Source organism: Lithobates pipiens, unplaced genomic scaffold (genome assembly GCF_037356315.1).
Source record: "Lithobates pipiens isolate NorthernLeopardFrog02 unplaced genomic scaffold, aLitPip1_a1.2 Scaffold_8, whole genome shotgun sequence".
NCBI lineage: Eukaryota > Metazoa > Chordata > Amphibia > Anura > Ranidae > Lithobates > Lithobates pipiens.
Window position 1 is genome coordinate 557,635,695 of NW_027507903.1, and position 24,900 is coordinate 557,660,594.

Genomic DNA, 24,900 nt, shown 5'->3' on the forward strand with positions numbered 1-24,900 from the left:
CCTTTATACATATTTGTACATATGGCAGTAATGCCTTAGCACTACCATAAACTCAGAAATATGTAAACACACAGATACACATATACCCTCTGCTGCACTAACAATTATCCCAGATAATCTTAATGGGGGATTAACCAGCTCCTTCCTGCAGATGGGGCCTCCCTTATTATGAGATGATTTAATGATCTGCAGAAGGGAAGGGAGGGCATGATGACCCCACAGGACATTTTATAGGACTGCACAGCTGATATGGGCACATAAGTGTTTGCTTAGAGAAGAGACTAAGAGCAGCATTATGGATCCTGTAGATGGAGCTGAAGAGGACCAGGCCAAGAAAAGCCCAGTGGAGGAACCTAAATCGGGGCCTGTGGTGAGAGCAACATTCATAATGCCTGGGGGTAGGGAGGAGGGTGGATGCGTAGAAGAGTCTATATACAACCCATCTCAGGATTTACATTCTCAGTGTGTAGGCGAAAGTACTTAATGGGGTATTATGAATACTGAGTCACTGCACAAACTATCGGTTGTATATTATGTTTGTTTTCTTTTCATATTTGTCAGGAATTATTTCAAATCCAAATTCTAAGGACAGAATATTTTAGAATAATCAAATTTAAAAAAATCTCCCTTTTTAGGGAGAACATTTTGGCAAAGACAGGGCAATGCCACACCCCTGAGCAGACTGCTGGTATCCAGAAAGTCAGAGCTAGACCGTAAGTTCTTGTATTGCACTTAGCAACATTTTTAAGCATTTGTAGAAACAAGAAAATCCACAAATAAACAGGATATTCTAAAAATACAAATCACTCAAACACAGCAGCTTTTTGTTCCTACAGAAAACCAGCAGTTTCGAAAACAAAAACAGGCATTTGACCAAGCGCTATGGGTGACATTAATAATTATATATACTTATATAATGGTGTTTAAAAATACTTAGATTTATTTGTACAAATCTGTAGATATTAATGAGTAACTATTGTGAAGAAAAGGACCAAGAGACTTGGCTTAAAAAATAAGGACATTTGACATTGTACAATCAAGTGCATAAATAGTTCAAATTACCTTTAGTGGTCTAATAAGCTTGTGCTGGCCTTTGAGGTATACACTGTACCCAATCGGTAATCTTTCTGCAACAGGACTCAATGGAGTTGATTTATTGAGGCAAATAGGCTGTTCACTTAGCAAGGGGATTTTTCCATTAGCTTCGTAAATGAGGTGAAGCTCTGCTGACTTCCATCATTCAATCATGTGGAAGTAAAAATATGTTGCTTGCACATGATTGGGTATGCATTGCAAAGTGAATTTTTGTCACATTTACAAAACTAAGGGAACTTTCCCTTGCAAAGTAAAAATTTCCCTCACAAAGCAAAAAGCCTATATGCCTTTAGAAAATCTACCCCAATTTCTACTGGGACAGTGGAGAAAAAGAGTTTGAGAAATCTTTCTCACTCTCTATCTCAGAGCTGAGAAACATTGTTAGTGCGTAAAACCGGCCATAGACGGAGCGAATTTCTTTTCTGCAACCACAGTGTGGATAGGAGAATCCCTCCCACGGAGCCTTTGTGTTCTCTCAACAGGAGGGGGGGGGAGCCATCCCCACTAAGAGAACACAGTGATTATTGCTAGCGCTTATTGTAGTACTAGCATTAATCGCATGTAAAATCTGACAGGCTGGACGATTTTTTACCTTGGGTACGTTCAGCCTGCCCATAAATGTTTTGAATCCCGGCCTGTTCCTGCTGAACGAGATTCGAACCATCTATGGCTGGCTTAAGTCTCATCATGAATTGTAACAGAGGACCAGAATTTGGTGTGCACTAACAAGGTGAGTAAAAGACAATCTGAGACAGTGGACCTGTCAGAGTACACACAGATGTTAAAATTGCTCATAAGGACAGCTGACGAGGAGAAAGAAACTTTAGAAGTCATGTAGACCAATTGTCCCACAAAAAAAAGGAGCTAAGCCAAGATGTTGGTAGATTACCTTTGGAAACGGAAAGAAGAATAGATGTGAATATAATGGACATCATAAATTGGGAGAGATGGTGGGAATAGGATGAATTAGACAAAAGATACATTATTCAGACAGTAAAATGGCAACACCATCAACATGGTTATCTACAGCTCTATAGCTGAATTCCTGCAGGAATTTGTATTGCCTAATTGTGTGATTATTTGTATTATAAGTTTAAGCCTAAGAAAATCTCGGCCACTCATTGTAATGGGAAACCTCTAAGGGGCTAGGCGGGTCTCCTACTCTTATCTTGTCAGCTTGTTTGTAGATTTAAGAAAAGTGTAACCTGATTGATATTCATTCTCATGTGGGTTGTTAGTTTACACTGCTTGGGTAACAAACATTTTATGTACTGTTGGTATTAATGGGGATCATATATTTTCAGAGGCCACCCAAATATGGTTTAAGGGTCCCAGAAAAAAAAAAGATGAGCACATCCAGTTTATATTAACTTTCAGTGCTTTCAGTTTAGGCACAGGACCACCTTAGCAGAAAAAAAACCTTCCTTACATATCATAGTTGGGGGATTCACAATAAGCAGAACGAGCAGGCCAGTGCAGACTCCAGCTCTGCCTGGTATATATACATAACTTCTAGTAAAGCTGAAAGAGCTAAACTAACCTGTGTGTTCTTTATGAGCCTGTATGGAAGTGTAGTGAACACTTCCAATGCAAACGTCCCTTGGACTTTTATGTAACCACCAAACTGGATTCTTTCTATTTGTAGAAACAGTGATCCTTCTACAGAAGGCTAGCAGATCACCACATTTCTGCTCCTTTTATCAATAGCAAGCCCAGCAGCTTAATATACAGAACTGGTTAAATCAGATATCTTAGTCTTGAAAAGATGATAGGGTTATACATTGCCAGATAAAGTGCATTGACCAAGAAAGAAAAAAGCTTGCACTTTTTTACCATAGGCTTGTGTAACACCTACAAAACTCCTAACTCAATTCAAAATTGTCATTGGCTGTTATCATAACTAAAAAAGCTTAAACACATGTTATTTGCAACAATTATTGCTACTTTCTTGTTACTGTGACTTTTGGCACACTAATTGATGAAAATAACAGTTGCTGTAGCTTAGTGAATTGAGCCTAAAGACATAATCCAAGGTATGTGAACCCTCTACAGGAACTCCTGGAAAAAAACACCAAACTATTTTCTAATGAACTCAATAATTATTCATGTAGAGTTCTGGTCCTCATTCCTATAATTTTATACAAATGTTGAGTTGCAGTTTGGGCTAAAGAAATAACATAACCAGCAAACAGCAGCATTTTTTATTCAGACAGCCTTTTGCACTCCAGTAAATTAAAAACAAATTATAAAAAAATATAAATGAAAAAGTTTGAGGATTGAGTTAGAGGCTTGAGGTGGTACATACAGGGGTGCTCATTGGTTTACTGGTATTTTTTTAATGGGATTGTATATAAGAGTAGCTTTATTTGAGTGTGAAAAAGCTCTTCAAAATCGTAATAACATAAAAAGTAGAAAAATAATGGACACCTGGTGTCTTACAAATGGAGTGAATTTATTAAAATCATGCAAAAACTTTGCTGACTGTATGTGATAACCTTGGTTGGCCACTTCTGTTTTCTTGCACTGATGTAGCAGAGGAAAGGCAGTGTTAAACCATACTCTGTATGGGGAGTGATTGGGGGATCACCCAACATCCTTTGAAAAATAAACCTCTATGTTGGGTAAAAAAAGGGATCCATTGAAGACACGAATACATCAGTATTAGGGGTCATATGCTCTCTTCATGCTCAGCTACCTCCAGGGTATAGAGCACAAAGCATTTTGTATCATCATGCATCTGGCTTTTAAAAATGCAGTGTGAAAACCTATGGATAATTGTGTATATGTGAGGGAATACCTGCTGGCTGACAGATTAAGGCACCTCTGAATGTGCATGCTCTGGCAAGGCCATGCACTTGTACAGGTAAATGACCAGTCCTGACTGTAAAGCCCCATACACACTATTAGATATTCTGCAGATTTTTGTCTTCAGATTTACCAAAACCATGTAGTGCAAGGGCCTTGCCTGATTGCATACAAATTGAAACTCTAAAGGTTCGACCTCATATTATATGGTTTTGGTAAATATAAAGACAAAAATCTGCAGAAAATCTAATAGTGCATGGAGCTTTAGTGAAGGGCTTTGCAAGTATACGTGTGTGCACTGGTGCCTTGATCCGACAACCGGCAGGTATTCCCTGACAGTACCTGTTCTTTAAATGGGGATGGAAGTGAGCAGCCATTTAAAGACATGTTTTATGATAGAAATATTGGGGTTGCTATTGGATCGCCTTTTAAAAATGCTAGTTCTAGCTCTGAAGTACTGACACCAGATACAGATAGAATATTAGAGAATTAGCATTAGCAGCTCATGTATTTAATGACAGGTTTGCTTTTTAAATTTTTTTGATAAATTAACAAAATGTGTGTATGTTTCCAATTGCAGCAAGTCCCTCAGGAGCAGGAAGGCTTCTTTAACCTTCTCAGCCATGTTCAGGGGGCACGAATGGACGAGCAGAGATGCAGCATCCAAATTGTGCACAGCAAAGGGGATCCAGATGCAAAAAGCAGTAAGTGGCCTCCAATATATAGACCCTGATGTGCTGAGGGTATTTTTTCCTTTTTGCTTTACATTACCCAGTCTTGTAAATGAAATGACAAATGTTAAATTTCATATTGTTTTTCCTGCTTTCCAGTTTGGCTTTCCAAGGGTAGATTTCACAGTTCACTCATTTTATCTCATTCTGCATGCACTGGTTGAAATAAAAGTGGCCAGGGCAGTAAGATGAGCAAATCTGCAAGGGAACAGATGTTTATTTTACCTTTACCAACATCATATCCAGTTTTCCTGGGATCAGAGATGTTCTCTGTTGAGGAAAATTGGGAAAATGTATTCTTAATTGTCTCTGCATCCTGCCCAAAAAAGACAAATGGAAGGATGGAAGGGGTACCTTTTGTGGAACCTCCAGCCAGGAAGAAATTTCTTTATATAGTCTCTCATATCCATAAGTTGGATTTGCACGTGTCTTAAACGCCAGTTTTTAGCAATACAGGTAACTCCCTGAAATTGGCTTCTTATTGTTCAAATGTTTTATTGAAGAAAAGAAAAAACATACATAACAAAGAGACAAAAGATGAAATTGGCTTTTCCAATGAGGAGACAGGGATGCATCCAATATATAGCTAAAAGTATGTGGACACCCCTCCACATTATTGAGTTCAGGTGCACGAGTTTACTGTGGAGGAACTCAAATGACATGCAGTGAGATGCCTGGCCTCAAACCTACTGAACACTTAGGCCGCGTACACACGGGCGGATTGTCTGCCCAACTTAGTCCGCTGAACCGTGTTTCAGCGGACAGTCCTCTCGTTTGTGGGCTTCAGCGGACTTTTTCAGCGGACAGTCTGGCGGACTAAGTCTTTCGGAATTTCTGTAATTTTGTCCGTCCAAACTTGGTTTTGTCCGTCCAAACTTGGTGTCAGCGGACAGTCCGCTCGTGTGTAGGCAAGTTGGACGAACTAAGTATGGCGCATGCTCAGAAAGGATTTACACGGCCGAAGGTTGCATTGCAGTGTATTGGACGTCGTTTTTCTAGTCCCGTCGTACGTGCTGTACACGTCATCGTGCAAGCTTTCAGCGGACTGTCTGTTCATCGTGTGTGGTCAAGTCCGTTCATTCAAATGTTGGACGGACTGTCTGTCGGATTGTCTGACGAACTTAGTTGGGCAGACAATCCGCCCGTGTGTACGCGGCCTTAGGTTGTGAGTCAGGTTTTCTCGTCCAACGTCAGTACCTGAGTTCATAAATTCTCTTTTGGATGAATGAGCACAAATTCCCAAAGACACACTCCAAATTTTTTGGAAAGCCATCCCATAAGTTGTTATAACCATAATGATAGGGGTGGGAAATTAACTCCATTTTTTTTTATATATAATCTTTATTTTAACTTTAGTTTGACATATAAAAAGTCAACAATACCTCGACAAAGAGGGTTTAAAAGACAGCAGATTTAACCGTAAAGAATGGGAACAGAGGGGACATGGGGGAATGGGTAGAGGTTAGAGAAGAAAACAAAAACATACACGGTAACATTTCCAGGGGGGATCCCCCCTGCTAATCTGAGAGAGAGCCTGACCCAAGCTGAAGGCCGGGAACATATGCTCCAGGACATTTCCCAGCCCGACAGCTGGCGGGGACGCGACCAGCCCCACCCCTAAGGTAACTCCATATTAATGCTCATGGTTTTGCAATGGGATCACCTATCATATAGGTGTGATGGTCAGGTGTCAAAAATTTTGATCATATAGTATAATAATAAAGATAACTACTGAAAGTGGTTATTTAAATACACAGCTCAACACATCTGAGCTTACTGGTTTTCATCAGGCTTCCATTTTAATCCTGTTATCCGCTGTATTGAATGTTCTCACTTACCTTTCCTCCACACAAAAACAAATAATATGTGCACAAAAATCACAGGTCCTCCTTTCAGATTTATCTTAACTTCAATACTAATTTAAGGTTACTTATTTAGTGAGCCTCTATGTCTCTGTAGTCCAGATGTTTCTTCAGCTGCATGTGTTTTACTATACTTTCTATTTAAACATAATTTAAGTCTAACCAAAATAGTTTTCTTTAGTTTTGTGTGGAGTGGGGAAGAGTTAAAGTGAACTTGTGCCCAGATCACACACATTAAGTAAACACATGTTCAAAATAAGCAGTAAAAGCACTTTAAAAATAAGTCATCATTCATCTCTGTATCTGTAACCACTGTGGAGAAATTTAAATTGTATCTAAGCCAAAATGTGTTTTTTTAATTTTGGATTGAGTAGAGGAGGGTTAAAGGTACTGGCAGTTTTTTTTCTGCCATTGGTGTCTTATTAGGGAAATTTCCTGTCCTGTAGAATTAACAAGAAGTGAGGGGATATTTTTCCAAAGTGACAGATGTCCTGACCTAGACAGCTGTCATGGGAAGTGTCCCTATTGGTAGATTCCCTCTCTTCCTTTTCTGGTCACAACTCACAATGGTGGATTTACCCCCCTCTTTCAGTCCTAGTGACATCAGTTATCAGGACCATTACAGACTAAGTGAATCTCCTCAATGGGGACAAAAAAAAAAAAACCTTACAGTGGTTCTAACAACTCACTTTTCTGTCCAAATCTATAAAATACAATGTATTTGCCTTTTTGTTATATCATTTTTATCATTCTTAACACAGAATTGTATGTTTGGGACATACTGTACTTTCCCAAATGCATACAGCATACAGTACATGAGTACTGCTTGGTACAGTGTTCATCTGCATACAGCCACTGAGCATTGTCATCAATTTTCACAGGCTGCTGGTGGCAGGACTGAATCCTGTGCCTCCTAGGTTCCCTAAATTGCTGGGATTTGATGCCAAGGGACCAAACCACCTGTGCGCATGTAGCCTAAGTTGTTAGAAACTCAACTCTAGAGTCTTTGTTGTGTTCTTTGAAGATCATTGAGAATAAATGTTTTCACATTAAAAGTATATAGAGAGAACAGGGAGGCTGGTATTGGACTTTAATAAAAAATAAAAATGTAAAGGTCAATCAAATTCAAAATCATAAAAAATGAGTCCCAGAAAATGTACTACAGAATCCAGCAAGTTGTAGTTAGTCACATTTACCTTAATTTGTTCTGTACTGTTGAAGATGTTTTTGAACCCTCACCTATGCAGATTCCTAAGTTCTGAGCTAAAGAGCAAGCCCAGCTGAATGTGACCTAATACTATTAACTATACCATGACTTGCATAAATGAGTCGTGGAGCATTCCATTTAAAAATTGGAAACATTTATCAAAATTGGTAAAATTCTGCCCCAGAGATTTTAATAAATCTCATCTAGAAGTAGTAAGTTATATCAACTGGATTTGGTCTATAATGTTGAAGCTGTTTCCCTGGTTATCCAAATAACTTCCTCTGCTCTAAACATAGGAATGAGGAAGCCACTTTAATGAGGAGTAAAACGTTGTTAGCATTACAGAACAATTCCAGTGAATGTGACTAATTACCTCTAGCTATACCATGACTTGGATAAATGAGAACCTTCATAGATATATGATAAACCCTAGTTCATCAGTTTACATTTTTACCTTAGAAGATTTGACACATTTTCTTGACTACAGGAACAATAGATAGGTGTCCTAGGCCACCCTGCAATATTCTCAATGACCACACATAACATTTCTTATAAATAAAGTATCTAGTTTGATTTTAAATACAAAGTTTTAGCCATGGCATCCATGTACTGAGGAATTTTTACAGCTTCACCATTCACTATCATAAAGAACCCTTTCAATCCTGATGGTAAAGCTGTTTTTCCTCAGTTGAGGAACCTAACCTAATGGTTCTTTTTCTTCTGAATGGTTCTGGACATGGAAAATTAATAGGCTGAATCCCAATAATGAGCATGGAAAACCGTGTAATTGGTGTAATGAAATGATTCTGATGGGAGACATGTATGTAAAGGGGATAAGCATCTCCTTCAACACAGACTAAATGATAGAAAGGTTGTTTTAAGATAAGCACCTACTGAGAGGCTGTCTTAAGCAGACCCAATAAGGACTGAGAGCCACATGGACCCCTAAACCATTGGTAGGGACTACTGTGGCACAGGGATAAAGGGATAAAAGTGTAATCTAATAAGCATTCCTTTATGTCTAAAATATGTCAACACATTTTGATTTTATAACATGATGACTAATGGTGTTAACTTATAATGGTGTTCAGAAAATGGTAATAATAATGATACATGAGCATGGTTAACAATCAGAAAAATCATACTGATGAATTCTAAATATCTTTTCACAGCCTGAAATGTCATAAACAGGTGCTGTTCAAGGATTCATGCTGACTATTGTGAATATTAAAATGACAATAAACCCTTATTTTAACTCACAGCTCCGGTCACCCCTCCTCCTGAAATGAATCATTTGATGGATATGTTGGCACAGTCACAAAGTCGGAGACTGGATGATCAGAGAGCAGAGTTTATTCAGTCTGTTGGATGCCCAGACACCATGCCTACCAGGAGAGTATCACAGGACAATGGGGCCCTGAAGGTGAGCAGTTGGTACAAGAGCTGGTAGAAAACTACTGTGAATGTGCCATCTCATGTATCTATACCAATCATGTCATTACTATTAAATTGCACAGTAGTGGTAGTTAAAAAAAGACAAAAATTATAACCACACACATCAAGCTAATATAATGAGTTTTCATTTGGTTTATTTTTCATGCCACATTTTTAGCTTGTATAATAAAAAAAAAAAAGATCTATTAAAAAGGATAAAGGTAAAAAAAATTCAAGGGCCTCTGATAAGCTAAGAATTACCCAACCCTGAAATGGTCACCTTTTCAGCTTATATAAAAGTAGCACTGTTACATAAACAGCCGTTTCCCAAACATCTATTATTTCTTTTGTACAGCTATTTATATAAAAAAGTTAACTTGTAAAATGTTTATATTGAACTTTGAATTTTTTTTTACAAGTAGCTTTTTGGACATCTTGTTTCTAAATTAGATATGACCATTTTAGCCTGGGCCAGGTATTTGCTCTTACAATGTGTTGGCCAAAATGGCAAACATAATCAAAATGTGACCTTACAAGTCATTGATGTATGAGGGCTATATAGTATCATCATATCTCTTCTTCCTTCTTATACATTATAAGATTTTGTTTGCTGGGGCACAGTGAGTGTTGCTGCTGCCCGTTAATTGATTTTCCCAAGCCATCCCCCAAATGTGTTTTTCACCAAATGTATCCAATGCAGTGTACAAGGACTTTTGGTGATATTACACAGATAATGAATTTCTTTGGTGTAATGGTCTAGTCCCATGAGTAATAGTCAAAGTCACATAAATGGCAGAGGTAGAGAGGACAGACAAAAAATTTTTTCCCAGGCTTGATTGGTACAATGTGAATTGAGCTAATCTATAGACATTTGGACATTGTATTAGACCCTATACAGCAGTGATTCTCAACCCTGTCCTCAAGTACCCCCAACAGGCCATGTTTGCAGGTTTTTCTTTATCTTGCACATGTGCTTTAAATCAGCCAATGGCTTGGTATTTTGGACAGCTGTTTTATCTACTTGATAAAACTTGGTTACTTGAGGACAGGATTGAGAACCACTGCTATACAGAGTTAGGCTGCAGTGTAATTAAGCACCTTAATGCAGTAGTAAACCACCGCAGTTTAAAAAAAAAAGAAAGACAAGGACATAATGCATAATGTGCTAATATGCTTTGCATACTAGCACATTATGAAATACCTTAGAACAAAGCCCTCCAGCAGCATGCTGTCAGCACTGAGATGGCTGGCATCTTCCCCAAGTCTTTCTTCTGGGTTCGTGGGCTCCAGCGGTGTGAGTGGCAGGAGCCACAATGACATCACTCCCACGCTACTGGCACTAAGCTCTGAAGGTTCAGTGAAGTATGCCAGACCTTCAGAGTGCATGTGCCAGTGATGTCACCGGCTGCAGAGGTGAATATCTCCTAAACAGTGCAAGTTTAGGAGATTGTAATTTTTACCTACAGGTAAACCTATAATAAGGCTTACATGTAGGTAAAATGAATAAGTGGACTTTACTACCGCTTTAGGCTTCAGAACCAGAAGCAAGCCAATAAAATGTACAATGTCCGGTACTCGATAAAGGTACTTTACACAAAGGTAAATCAATCCCAAAATGTCATCAGACCACTTTTGTGTCTAGGCTGAATGGAACAGAAAGCAAGACACCATTGATGCATAGGGGAACATCCACATACAATTAGGGTCATATTTACAATCTTCCTTGTGAATTGTTTTATATGTTAGTGATTGATTCACAACCAAGGAATATGTATTGTAAGTCACCTTTGCTGTTTTTATTTAATATATCCTTTCGTTTTAAAATGAACCTGCATTTCAGTTTACACTTTAAAGATAAATGTCTCTCCTAAAGTAGACCACTTGATGCCTACCATTACATATATAAGCTTTATGGAAATTTATCAGGTGAAGAATGATACTATGTCAGATTCGAGATGTGAATTTTTTGGATAAAGGCTTAAATTATGCCTTGTGTAGGATAAGAATTTATCAAAGGATAGAATTAGGCTTTATTGGAATCATTCAAATATTCAGTTATTTTAATTTTAGGAGAAGAATTTATTAGATGAAGGATGATAGTATGTCAATTGCAGGATAAGAATTAGAAGTGAGGAAACCAATTGGCTGTATGACAAAACATCTTCAACATTACACAAATCCAGGATGTGACTAACTACTAATAGTTAAAAAGGATAGTGTTTCCACTCATTTACAATAGACATTTTAGTGGATGTATATTATGTCAGGTGATAGATCAAAAATATTTCAGCCAAAAAATTTTATGTAATGACAAAATATGGATTGGACATATTTTTTTCAAATGAAGGGTGACACTATGCTAAATGATAGCTGAACATTTATTAGATTTAAATGAAGGATTATATATCAGATGATAGATGTTTTGAAGATGAAGGATGAAGATGAAGGAATAAGGTTTTATTAGGGCAGGTGCAAGATGAAGGATTATAAATGCAAAATGAGGTAAGATTGCACTATTGAGGTTATGTTGAATGCTGGAAAAAAGTTGAGTTGGATGCAGAGGGAAGCATAATGTTTAATATGGATACCTTAGAGCAGCCTTTCTCAACCAGGGTCCTGTGGAACCCTAGAACTCTCCGGAGATTGCAAGGGGTTCCTTGAGCAATAAGAATGTTCTGTCTCTCACAAAACCTAACCACTAACAATGATTTTTTAGTCTATCTGAAATGGGGAAGTGTATTAATCCCAATGACCAGAAATATAACAATAATTATTCACAGGAACCATCACAATAATGTACTGTGAGCTTTAGATATAGTAATTATTAGCAGGGGTTCCATGAGACTGGAATGTTATTAGGGGTCCCGCCATTTTAAAAGGTTGAGAGATAGGCTGACTTAGAGCAAGACCACTTACTTGTCCTCCCTACACAGCACCCTCTGCAAATGGACAGCAAGTCAGCAACCAAAGCCATATTTGCACTTAACAAAAGTAAGGTGTATGATGATGCATGGCAATGTGGACCAAAACAGTCATGCAAGTTCCATGCTCCCAATCTGTATAATAATGAAGATTTTACATACTATAATAAAATGCTCCACTGGATTATCAATGTTTACTATCATGGTCTACCTCTAAATATTTTACTAGATAGAATACAGCCTTTTCTTCAGTGTTTTTGTGCAACAGGTGGACCTGAAGAACATTTGTGATGCCTCGCCAGAGCTTTAACAGTGATCTCTTCCCGATGAATACCTCCAAATTAATTATGTTGCCTAAATAAGCAACAGAATTCCATCAGTGCTCTCTGATTCTAAAATATTATTTGCTCTCAGATGATTATGCCTAGAACAGTTCCAGACTGAGCCTTCCAGGTCCATCCATGTAATATACTTAGCCTATGTCATTTGGTTCCTCTCAGTTCGGTGTCATGTCATTGTGCATATATATATATGTTTACCCATGGAAAAATTCACGCCCTAACCCCAAGGTTTTTAAATGCCATAATGCATGCACTGATAATGACCCTATCTGGTTGTTTTGTCATTTCTATTACAGACAATGCGATTCACACATGCAGCAATGGGAAGTGTGTATAACTGGGGAGGGGGGAGGAACATTACAGTGTTCTTAAAAATATATATATCAATGGTAGGGTTTCATACATAAGCATAACATTATAGCCAGATTACCCCTCTACACATGCATACAACAACGTTGCTAAGCACTGCTAGTCTCTGGCCATGGAACATAGCAATTATTAGTAAACACTTTTTCTCCTCAAGCTTCTAAAAGTCAGGTACATATGGAAGTACACTAAATGGTGTTGTACTATGTAAGGTGTGAACACTCCTCCAAATTATTGAGTTCAGGTTCACAAGCCTCGATCTGGAGTGCTTTGCACAAGCCCTGACCTAAACTCTATTGAACATCTTTGAGATTAATTACAACTTTGAGCCAAGCCTTTTCATCCAACATTAGTACCAGACCTCACAATTGTTTTTTTTTGGCTGAAAGGGTACAAATTCTCACAAACACTCTCCAAATTCTTGTGGACGGCCTTCTTTCCCAGGAGACTGAGACATTAAGAACGACGTGTAGCCACTGTTTCTCCCCTTTATGTGCACTGTGTGTGCAGGGTGTCAGTCACTGCACTATGTATTATTTGACCTATTGCAGAAAAAAGACGTAAAACAATTAACTGATTGTATTTTCTGATTTTTAAAGCCTTTCATTTTAAAAGAACAGCTTGACTTATAAGTAGACCAGTGTTTTTTTCTCCAAATACTAAATTCACTGGTATTCTTTGCACTGTTTACATGTTCCTTTTGTCTCCATTTAGAACAAAGCATAAATTTCAGACTACCTCAATGTCTATTTCTAAGAAGAGAATACAGATCAGCCAAGAGCTTGATTTCCTGAAGGTTCCAAGAACCTGAAATTAGGAAAGCACAACTACCCCGCTTTATTAGCTTGTCCTGCTAAATAAATGTTTTCTGACTCTATAAACATTGTGGCCTTATTTTCAGTGGAAAAAAAAAAGCAAAGCCTGAATAAATCATAAAATGATTAGGAGTTTGTTGTAACCGTCTAAAAATCACAAAATATAATCAGTTAATACATGCGCCTAAATCTGTTGCAATATTAGGGCAACTAATTTTCAAATCTGAAAGTATGCCATATCTAAAACTTCCTACAGACATTTTGTGATTCACCTGTTTAATCAAAGATCAGTATATGTGAGTAACCAAATCTGCACTGATCACAAGAAAAAGAGGATGGAATCATTTTCCAGTGATGACCCTTTTCACAGGACAAAAGTAGGGATCTCAACTCTCCCGAGAGAATTCTCAGCCAGCCTCGGAAGGAATTGTAATATTCTCTAATATCTGTTGGTATCCTTATATCCTCTGTTACAAGGTACTATACCCCATCCCACAGCTCACAAAAACAGAGCTCAGAGTCACCAGTTATATAAATGGTGGCCAACTTACTGAATATAGTGGTCCTTTAGTTTGGTTCCCAACATCACCAAAGGGCTTAACACAAGGGCACTGCTAGGATTTTGAAAGACCTGGGACACCCTTGGGTACTCAAAGGTGAGGTATGGTTCATGTGGCTAATTGTGCTAATACTGGGTGGTCTTAAAGGAGTATACTCACTGCATACATGACACGCATATGCCACAGTCATTGTATCTACAAAATATGCTTCAATTACCGTGCCACATTTGATAGAAACCTCTGAACAATCATTAAATATGCTTTTGTGCACACAGCCTACGTTACAGAGGAACTTCATTAAAGTAGCCAGTGACTAATTAGCAGCCAGCAACTGTTGAGACAATAAACACTTTGGTCAGGAGTATGTAATGTATATTATAGCCTAAAGAGTTCAGGGGTCGGAGGTATATAATACACTTACAGTGCAGTGGTCAGAAGTATATAATGCACTCGGAGTGCAGTGAATTGTACAACATAGTTTATTTAGCGCAGGGGTGAAGTATGTGCAATGTACAGAGCTCAGGGTTCAGTAGTGTCTAACGCACAGAGCCAAAGGCTCAGAAGTATATTGGTATAGAATGCAGGAATCAGGAGTGTGTAATGCACTAAGTGCAAGGCTTACTAGTGTGTAATACACCGAGCATAGGGGTCAGAGTACTTAACACACTGAGCACAGAGGTCAGGAGTGCATAACACACAGAGAACCTGGGTTAGGAGTGCATAAGGAGCAGAGTGTATGTGTCAGGGTTACATAACACAAAGAGCTCTGGTCTCAGGAGCACATAAGGCGCAGAGTACAGGGGTCAATGCAAGTCGTTGGTAGTTCATAAAACACACAGCACAGGAGTGCATAAGGCACAGAGCACAGGGTATGTAATACACAAAATGCAGGGGTCAGGAGCACATAACACAAAGAGCACAAGGGTCAGGACTGCATAGTGCACAGAGCATAGGGTGCAGAAGTCAGGAGCATGCAACACAGAGTGCAGGGGTCATGAATGTGTAAGGCACAGACTACAAGAGTCAGGAATGCATAAGGCAGAACACAGGGGTCAGACATGTGTAAGGCACCGAGTGAAGAAGCCAGGAATGTGTAATACACAGAATGTGGCAGTTGGGAGTATGTAATGCACACAGCACAAAAGTCAGGAGTATGTAAGGCACAGAGAGCAGAGATCAAGAGTACATAGCACACAGGGTGCAAGGGTCAGAAGTATTTAAGGTACAGAGCACAAGGCTTAGGAGTTCATAACACAGGGGTCAGGAGTGCATAACACAGAGTTCAGAGGGCATGAATACATAAGGCACAGAGCACAGGGGTTAGGAAAGAAGAATGCACAGAAGGCAAGGGTCAGGAGTGTGCAACACATTGCATGAAGGGGTCAGAAGTGTGTAATGCAGAGTGCAGAGGGCATAAATAATGCACCAGGCTCAGGCCAGTGTACACAATGAAATAAAAAAAGAACCCCCCTTCCAGTACAACTCTCCAGTGCCTAATTCCCCCCCCCCTCCCCCCCGCTAGGCACAGAGATCACTTTCCCACCAAATCTCCCACAACACAGATCTCTCCACTTCACTCCCACTAGTAAAGAGCTCCCCCACATCCCCCAATACAGATCCCCCCAGTACAGAACCCCCCAAAAAAGGGGGTATGCTGCAGGAGAAAGTTAGAGCTTGGGATTGTCACACAAGAGGCTCCTAGATATCAAAGCCATTACAAATCAGTGTTCTCGTATTTCTGCTCTCTTTATAAATTAAATTTGCAGCATTTGAATAATTCTCCACAGAGTTTAAGGAGCAGAAGGCAGTGTAATGCATATTTTCCCTTGGCCTTAGAGGAAAGTCAATATATTAAATACCAGAGGGTGAATTGCTGCAAAGGAATTTGGGGATTTTTCAGGTGCCTACTATCAATGCCGTAATTAATTTGTATTGGGATGCCAATTAATATATTTTTGCCCAATTTTCATAATACTTCCAGGTTCCTGATGAAGCTAAACTGTGAAATGTATTGAACTGTATGGTCACTCTCACTGTATGGTCACTCTCCCTGTATGGTCTCAAGACAACTGTATGCTATATATGGATATAGGATGATGGGACTAACTTTGGTGACATGTGAGAGCTGGCCTACAGAGGAATGGATCTAAATCACTAGGTGCTATTATATCACTCTTGTTATTATTGATGGAAGGCACCTGTAAAATTCCAATATTTATTGGCAATTATTTTTGGTTTTGTGATGAGATGTGGTGCCCCTAGATGTGTTAAGGAAGGGATTTTGGATTGCCCAAACATGTGGAGAAGGAATTTAAGAAGATCTAAAATGAATTGCACAACAGGGAGAAATTTGTATTACTATCCGCAGCTTTGGAACTGTCCCTGGCTGCACATCCATATCCGCAGCACATCATCGCTTGTCCCCAGGAAGATGCTAAAAACCTATGGGAGTCATTGCCATTGATACATTCACAGTATGCAAGAGCTTAATAATACAGACCATTAATTAGCAGATTTACCTCTTAGGAAACAGGGAGAGGAAAATCTCTGAATGGCCATAATCTATAAGAAAAGCAGAGATAACATAATCTATAATAGAACCCAGAGGGAATCAAATGTAGGCCATGATAGGGTGACTGAACATGTGAAATCCTAAATCCTGCAAAAATGAAAAAGAAAAGCTCAACGTTTGTTACTATATAGAATGCAGATGTACCAATTGCCACATAAAGTAATTTATAGACATAAATTTACTATTTAGAACCTATTTGCTGTATTAGTGTAAATACATATCAATTTAGGGGAATGGTGCGCTCATTCCACCAGTGTTAAACAAATAAAAAAAGTGACAATATAATTTTGTCATTTACAACAAAAGTGATGTATACGTGAATAAACATAAAAGTGATATGTGATGAATAATTAAATGTAATTGTCCCACATAATAATATAATGATAAATTAGGATCCTCCTTTAAACTTTGTGCTTAAGTGCCTGCTCATGGTAAACTTCAGTGAGAAATACCACCACCTCCACCACCAGGTGAATTGCCCACTCACCTTAGGTAGCGACCCCACTGGGTCTAATCACACCTTTTGGCTGGTTTATCTTTAATGTACCTGACGAGGGAAAATGCCACTGCGTCTTGGTCTCTTTAAGTTTCCTCCGATGGAATAGACAGACTACTACAAACGACACCAGAAGTGATGTCACCGACTCCTGCCTCCCTATGGCAGAAGTCGGTGACGTCACTTCTGGTGTCACTTGAAGTGGTGAGTAGAGCCTCTCAGTATATGATTTTTTTGGGCTGTGTACAAGATGATAACTGTGAGTGGGAAATTTTTAGTCTAAACACCTTTATTTATACAATTATGTGCGATAAAAGCTTTCTTTTTACTCTGAGCCACTCCAGAGAAGTAGTCTGTCCATTCCATCGGAGGAGACTTAAAAAGACCAAGACGCAGTGGCGTTTTTCCCCATCAGGAACTTTAAAGATAAACTCGCCAAAAGGCGTGATTAGACCCAGTGTGGTTGCTTCCTAATCAATAATAGAAGAAATGGCTGTACACCATAGTCGATCAAAATTCTTTTATTTAGAAAATTATTTTATTTAGAATGTCCCAAGTGTTGACAAAAACAGAGAGCTGGTAAACGCATTAGTCACTAAGCACACCTAAAGTGTGTGAAATGCGTCTACCAGCTCTCTGTTTTTGTCAACACTTCGGACGTTCTAAATAAAATAATTTTGATCAGCTATGGAGTGCATCCTTTTCTTCTATTATTGATTGCATGCAGAGGCGAGCCGGGGCCGGCACCCGTACAGATCACCAGGCTTCTTGTCTGACCTGGAGCAGCGGGTCTTCTTGTTTGAGTGGTTGATTCCTAAGGTGAGCGGGCAATTCACCTGGTGGTGGAATTGGTGGGATTTATCACTGAAGTTTACCGTGAGGAGGCACTTAAAGAAGCACAAAGTTTAAAGGAGGATCAATTTCTTATTATATTATAATGTGGGACAATTACATCTAATTATTCCTCACTTATCACGTATCACTTTTATGTTTGTTCACCAGGGCAGGACTTAGGGTGGTGGGGGCCCCTGGGCTTGAGTCACTTTCAGGCCCTACCTTCTATACATTACTGTATTTATCGGCGTATAACACGTGCCAGCGTATAACACACACCCCAAGTTTAGGAGGGAATTTTAAGGAAAAAACTTACATTTAAATGCCCATTCATCTGCAACCTTGTGTCACTGTAGCCTTGTCATTGCAGTCTTCAAGTTTAAAAATGGCACTGCCAAGATACAGAGTCCTGTGTATCTCGGCGGCTCTCGGGTCTTCTCGCAGTCCCGAGCGGAGCTGAGAGTGGTCGAGTGTACTCGGTTCGACTCACAGTCATGCCCATTCACTGTGTTATGTCCATCATAGGGCGGGACTGGGCATGACTGTGAGCGGAGCCGAGCCAAGTACACTCGGCTATGTATCTTGGCGGGGCCCCCTATTGGGCGGGGCCCATGGGCTTGAGCCCAGTCAAGCCCAATGGTAAGTCCTGCCCTGTTGTTCACGTATACAATACTTTTGTTGTATATGACGAATTTATATTGTCACATTTTCTATTTGTTTAACACTGTTGGAATGAGCGCACCATTCCCCTAAATTGATATTTGTGTTAGTGTAAGATCGCTGTTTAAATTGTGCAGCTGTTCTGCATGTTGTAACAGCAATTAACATAACGTAGCAGCGCTTTAGTCATTTTTACAGTGTAAAAGCATACCTCCCAACTTTTTGCGATAGGAACAAGGCACACCTATTAGCAAAAGTATGTAGGGATAGGCCCCCTAAAAGGAAAATTATACAAAAAATGATAAGTTAAACCCACAAGTGCTTTTTTTTTTACCACCACTATTCCTTTATATTGGCTTTTAACATTTACAAATGCAGCAACTGGGAAACTCTTTTATAAAGATATAAAGTACATTTTATATACAACTATATAGATCAGACCTAAATGAGGGACAAATGAGGAGGAAAGAGGGACAGAGGGACTTCCTGTTCCAAATCAGGGACAGGCCCTCAAAATCTGGGACAGTTGGGAGCTATGGTAAATGCAGTGTTTGCACTATCTATGCAGTGTTTTATCAGTTTATCACTGACCCTGGTTCTATTTCTTTTCAGGTTACAGAAGCCCCTGCTATTCCGTTTTCTGGTGGAGATGATTATTTCAGCTTCATCAATCAAGTCCACAGTAAGCACCTTGAAAAACTGCTGAAGAATCCAGGAGGTCGAAATCAGAAGTCATAAAGACCCCAGGCACACTTCAGCTGAACTATGAACTTGAATGCACCTAGTGTGAAGATTTTGATGATGCCAACATGGGAATATGCATTAAGAAATCACAAGTTCATGGCAGGGTAACCCACTCGAACCATTGACTTATTACCACTTTATTTCAGTGTCCCCAAGGGGACAAATTGACATAAGATAGATAGTAGAATGAATTTTCCTATTTATTTTTTTTGCCTGTAGCATGCCTGACAGTTCAGCTACTGAAGTCTATACCCTCCCTATGGGCAGCAAGCTCTCATGAACCAGTTATTTTATTCAATCTCCTTCCTATCAGTGTTGTAGACCAGCATGGCATGCTTTGGGTGCTAAGTCACTATGGGGTTGATTTACTAAAACTGGAAAGTGCAAAAACTGGGTGCAGCTCTGCATAGAAACTAATCAGCTTCCAGTTTTTTTTTTTGTCAAAGTTTAATTGAACAAGCTGAGTTAGAAGCTGTTTGACTACCATGGACAGCTGCAGCAGATTTTGTGCTCTTCAGTTTTAGTAAATCAACCCCTATGTGGCATTAATTGGGCATTAGTGTGGCTTGTTACTGGCATGGTATGGCTTATAATGTCATGCCCAATTAATGCAACAAAGCAACTTAGTACCCAATGTTAAAAAAATAGGTATAAGTAATGCCCGAATTTTGCATTGAGAGCATCTCAGACTCAGAACACTAGTAAAAAGTGGTCAATAAGTTTTAGCACCAAAAGGTTGGGGTGGACACATTATTTCTTATAGCTGAGTCTCTCTCTGTAATATAGAACACACTGTTAAAAAATTCATACTGTGAAGATGTATTACAATGTTCACAGGTGGTAGGTGTACATTGGTAGGTACCCCTGACAGGTTCAGGGGTGATTGTATAAGTAAAATATATTGTTTTAGCGCAGAGTAATAGCAAATGAAAAGTTTTAGTTTTTTAAACATACATTTGTGCTAAAAAAAGTTTGTGAACCCTTTGGAAATATCCGGCTTTACAAATAGATAGTCTGGTCCTCAAGTAAGCTGCATTTATACATAACCATAATCTGCTTAAACTAATCAAATATAAACTGTATTTTAAGTCTTTGTTGGACACATTGGTTAGACATGTACAGTCCAGGGTGGAAAATTATTTCAACCCTCATATTTTGTAAATATTTGAACCACTTTTAGAAGCAATAAACTGCACCAAATGCTTCCTGTAGCTGCTGATAAAGACTTGCACAAGAATTAGGAGGGATAAGTGTCAATTTTACATGGCGGGAATGAGCCACAACCATGATACAAAAGCTCAGTTTGCGGTAGCAGTGTAGCCCCATTCAATTACATGGGAGAGTTTGACAGGCAGTGCCACCTGTCAAACTTTTCATATAGCATTAAAATTGCTGCGGCAATATGTATGCACCCTCACTGCACCATTTTCACTTTTAGGTGAATGGTTGGGGCGGGGGGGGGCAATAAAAACATGGATCAACCAGCTGTTTTCACTGTCCCATTGCTGGACTTTCAAAGATGCAGCAATTAAAGTAGAACTATAAGCAAAACTATTTTTTCAATTTGGTTAGAGTAACCCAGATGGCAAGAATAACTTGCCACAAATGTTTGGCATTTTTGAATTGTAAGTCTGTTAACTTGCTGAACATTTTCACTGGCAAGTTTCACACTTGCAGAGCTCTCAAAGCACCAGTTCTAGTTGACACTTTTCCAATTTGTTGCAAATTTGTGTAGGGAGTCTCTAGCAAGTTGCAATGGTGAGTCTACAGCAAGAGCTCTGCAAGTCTACAGCATTACAATTTAGCCACAGTGACCCCAGTGGTGGGATGACTATTGCACAACATAACTGAACCAAATTTGCAGCAGACTTGCAGCATGTTTGCAAAGAAAGTTGATCTGCAGTCATGCAATGTGGACTTGCTGCAATTGTGCAACAAACTCGTGATGCCTGGAAAGTCTAGCAATAGCTTAGCAAGTCATTTGCAAACTTGCAGTACAATTGCTTGCTATCTGGGAAGAGGGGGCTATAATCCCTGTAAATTTCTCTTCCCAATTGGTGTCTCATTGCAGAGATTTTCCTTCAGTTTCTGACCCACAGTCGAACAGGAAGTGAGAGGAAATATCTGAAAATTGAGGAAATCTCCTGGGGGACCTTCAGGTCACCAGAACCAGTGTCCCCATTACTTTTCTGGGGATACCCCAAAACGTGGGATTTTCTTTCTTTCACTTTTAATGATAATGCTAAACAGGACAAATAGAGAAGGTGAATCTCCTTAATGGGGGCACAGGTAGCAATAAAAACTGACAGGTATTCTAATCCCTCTTCACTCTATCCAAAACTGCCCTACTGCTGCTCCATTAACTGAAATGCAAGAAAAGTTGGGAGATGTAACAATTAAACAACCTGAAACACAGGTCTGATTTCTGAACAACATCTCAACTGGCCTGATGTTTGAACCTCCAGAAATCTGATTTTATTCTGTTGTTTGTTTAGGCCTGTGCTTCGGGTTGTTTTCATGTAACATCTCCCAACTTTTCTTAAGTTTCATTTGATGGACCAAGCATGCCCTTGTAAAATTTCCTGATGCAGTTTTAAATCAATTGTTCCTTCTATGATAGCCAAGTCTAAGTCTTAAGTCAGTTTCAGTTGATGGACCAAGCATGCTCTTTTAGTTTTCTTAACTTTTCTTAAGTTACAGTTGATGGACCAAGCATGCCCTTGTAGTTTTCTTAACTCTCCCTAAGTTTCAGTTGATGGACTATGTATGCCCTAATAGCTTACTTATCTTTTCTTGAGTTTAAGTTGATGGACCAAGCATGCCCTTGTCCTGATGCAATTTTAAATTAATTGCTCCTTCTATGATAGGCAAGTCTAAGGCCCCATACACACTATTAGATATTCTGCAGATTTTTGTTTTCAGATTTACTAAAACCATGTAGTGCAAGGGCCGGGCTGATTGCATACAAATTGAAATTCTTAAGGTTTGACCTCATATTATATGGTTTTGGTAAATATGAAGACAAAATCTGCAGAAAATCTAAGTTTCATTTGATCGACTAAGCATGCCCTTGTAAAATTTCTTGATGCAATTTTAAATCAATTGCTCCTTCTATGACGGCCAAGTCTAAGTCTTAAGTCAGTTTCAGTTGATGGACCAAGCATGCCTTTTTAGTTTTCTTAACTTTTCTTAAGTTTCAGTTGATGGACCAAGCATGCCCTTGTAGTTTTCTTAACTTGTCTTAAGTTTCAGTTGATGGACCAAGCATGCTCTTGTAGTTTTCTTAACTCTCCCTAAGTTTCAGTTGATGGACTACGTATGCCCTAATAGCTTACTTATCTTTTCTTGAGTTTAAGTTGATGGACCAAGCATGCCCTTGTCCTGATGCAATTTTAAATTAATTGCTCCTTCTATGATAGGCAAGTCTAAGGCCCCATACACACTATTAGATATTCTGCAGATTTTTGTTTTCAGATTTACTAAAACCATGTAGTGCAAGGGCCTGGCTGATTGCATACAAATTGAAACTCTTAAGGTTTGACCTCATATTATATGGTTTTGGTAAATCTGAAAGCAAAATCTGCAGAAAATCTATTAGTGTGTATGGGGCTTTAGTCTTGAATCTTTTCATTCTTGGGATGAGGTTTGCAATGCTTTTTTTCCTTCTGTACTGATGTGGTTGAACGTTCAACATTTGTCTTATTCATTCACAAAACATTATCCCAAGCGCACTGTGAGGCTTCCAGGTGGTCTTCAAAAATCTAAATGAGCAGAAATAGTTTACATTGGGAAGCAATGCTTACTTTTTTTCTTTTATAGTGAAAATGTGAAGAGAAACTTTGGCAAGTTTATGAGAATCCTACAGGTCCTTCTCTGTTACCCAAAGGTTCTTCATCGCCTTTTTCAGTATTGAATGCTGCACAGCTTCATCCCACTCCTAAAGTAATGACAGTACTGCATTTGCTCCATTCACGGACTGCTTACTTTACTGTGGATTAATCAATACCCAGGCCATTAGAAAAAATGCAGATTTTGGGGATCCTCAAAATGCACCATTAAACTGTTTACTTTGCAAAGGAAGTTGCACAAGAGACTATTCCCCAAAATGTATTTATTGAGTTGAAGCTCTGCTGACTTCCGTCATCCAATCATGCGCCAGCAAACATGCTGTTTTCTTATTTGTCTTGCATATAATCATTCACTAAAGTCTTTGGAAAAAATCCCTTGAAAACTGAACAGCCTGCAGTATGTCCCTTTGATAATTTAACCTCAATTACTGTAATAGTTTGTCATTATATAGAGGGTCACATCCTTTTCCATCAAGAATCTTGATGGTTCGAGCCACGTTTTTAAAGATAAAACACAGAGCATAAAGATGTGATGTACATTTTGCTTTCATTTATTAAATAGTTATCCTATGATTATGGTATAGCTGAAGTTCAGACACCATATTAGGAGTCATTCATGCAGAAATCAAGATCATTTCAAACTTTTTCTCTAAACTGTACGCCTAGAAGGCTTTTACGTGTAATAGGGAGTATTGGCCATATATGTACACATACTTTAGGTAGGTGAGCACAGGGTATTTGTTATCAACTGGTATGTATTTAAATAATGATTGAAAACATTTATATATCAGACATGTCCTTTGTGAAACAGAGGCCTTTATTTACAAAGGAAAAGAGTTATGGGCAATGCAATTAAATACTAGGCAATAGCAACCAATCATAAACAATTTGTCATTGTTTTGTGTGTCCTAACCTGATGAAAGCTGTAATCTGATTGGTGGCTGCAAGCTACTGCACTTTTCTTGTTTGATATGCACCATATTGTTTGTTGATAATAACAGGTTTGTGAGTTTGTCAATAAATCACAATCCACTTCACGGGTGTACTTGTCTACTCAATGATAATAGAGAAGAAAGACTGCATATCTTTTCAATGGGGCACCGCACAGCAATATAATATTGTAATTTTTTTCTGCCCCACTTTTGCATAATTTTTCTGTGGTGGTTTACAGGCACTACAACTCTACAACCATCTCCCCCATTTAGCGCTAGCTAATTCAGCCCTAACTAGACCCTCTCTGTTTCTTCCATGTTCCCTTACTGTGTTAGTTTTTTGCAGAGACGGGGCTTAGGAAAATGATTGTCTTCCTAGATTTAATAAAAGACTGGAAAAACATCCTCTGTACTGCTCTGTCCCACTCTGTACTGTTGAAGTAAAATGACGTTGGCTTCAACTTCTGTGTCTTACTTAATAGTTAAGCTGCCTGTGGTTGGTACTAACTCAGCAGGTGACTATGTTCTCTGTACAGACTGGGGTATGCTATTGCATAATTTGGCATTTAAAACAGAACAAATCCTTTTCTGCTTAATCCAAAAATAAAAAGGTTGTAGCTGCTCCCCACAGTGGTTCCTTTGTAGGGCCGCTACATCACTACTGTACTCTGTAGTAA

At 38.9% G+C, this 24,900-nt stretch overlaps 1 protein-coding gene across 2 annotated transcripts; it reads left to right on the forward strand.

The window, feature by feature from the left end:
* Positions 1 to 210: 210 nt before the first annotated feature.
* PCP2 (Purkinje cell protein 2) lies at positions 211 to 24,328 on the forward strand. Of its 2 annotated transcripts, none has more exons than XM_077469980.1 (4): positions 211 to 370; positions 4,481 to 4,604; positions 8,963 to 9,123; positions 19,312 to 24,328. In XM_077469980.1, exons 1-4 carry the CDS (start codon positions 296 to 298, stop codon positions 19,435 to 19,437), a joined length of 486 nt encoding a protein of 161 aa, XP_077326106.1. In that variant the 5' UTR covers positions 211 to 295; the 3' UTR covers positions 19,438 to 24,328. The 2 variants fall into 2 exon arrangements, with proteins under 2 accessions (XP_077326106.1, XP_077326107.1); XM_077469981.1 differs by lacking the exon at positions 19,312 to 24,328 and adding an exon at positions 13,477 to 13,643.
* The last annotated feature ends 572 nt before the right edge of the window (positions 24,329 to 24,900 follow it).

Bases quoted from the DNA above. Each gene is read 5' to 3' on its own strand.
- PCP2 (XM_077469980.1), top strand. From the start codon at position 296: ATGGATCCTGTAGATGGAGCTGAAGAGGACCAGGCCAAGAAAAGCCCA. The intron at 4,605-8,962 runs GTAAGTGGCCTC...TTTAACTCACAG, and splicing joins GGATCCAGATGCAAAAAGCA to CTCCGGTCACCCCTCCTCCT. The intron at 9,124-19,311 runs GTGAGCAGTTGG...ATTTCTTTTCAG, and splicing joins AGGACAATGGGGCCCTGAAG to GTTACAGAAGCCCCTGCTAT.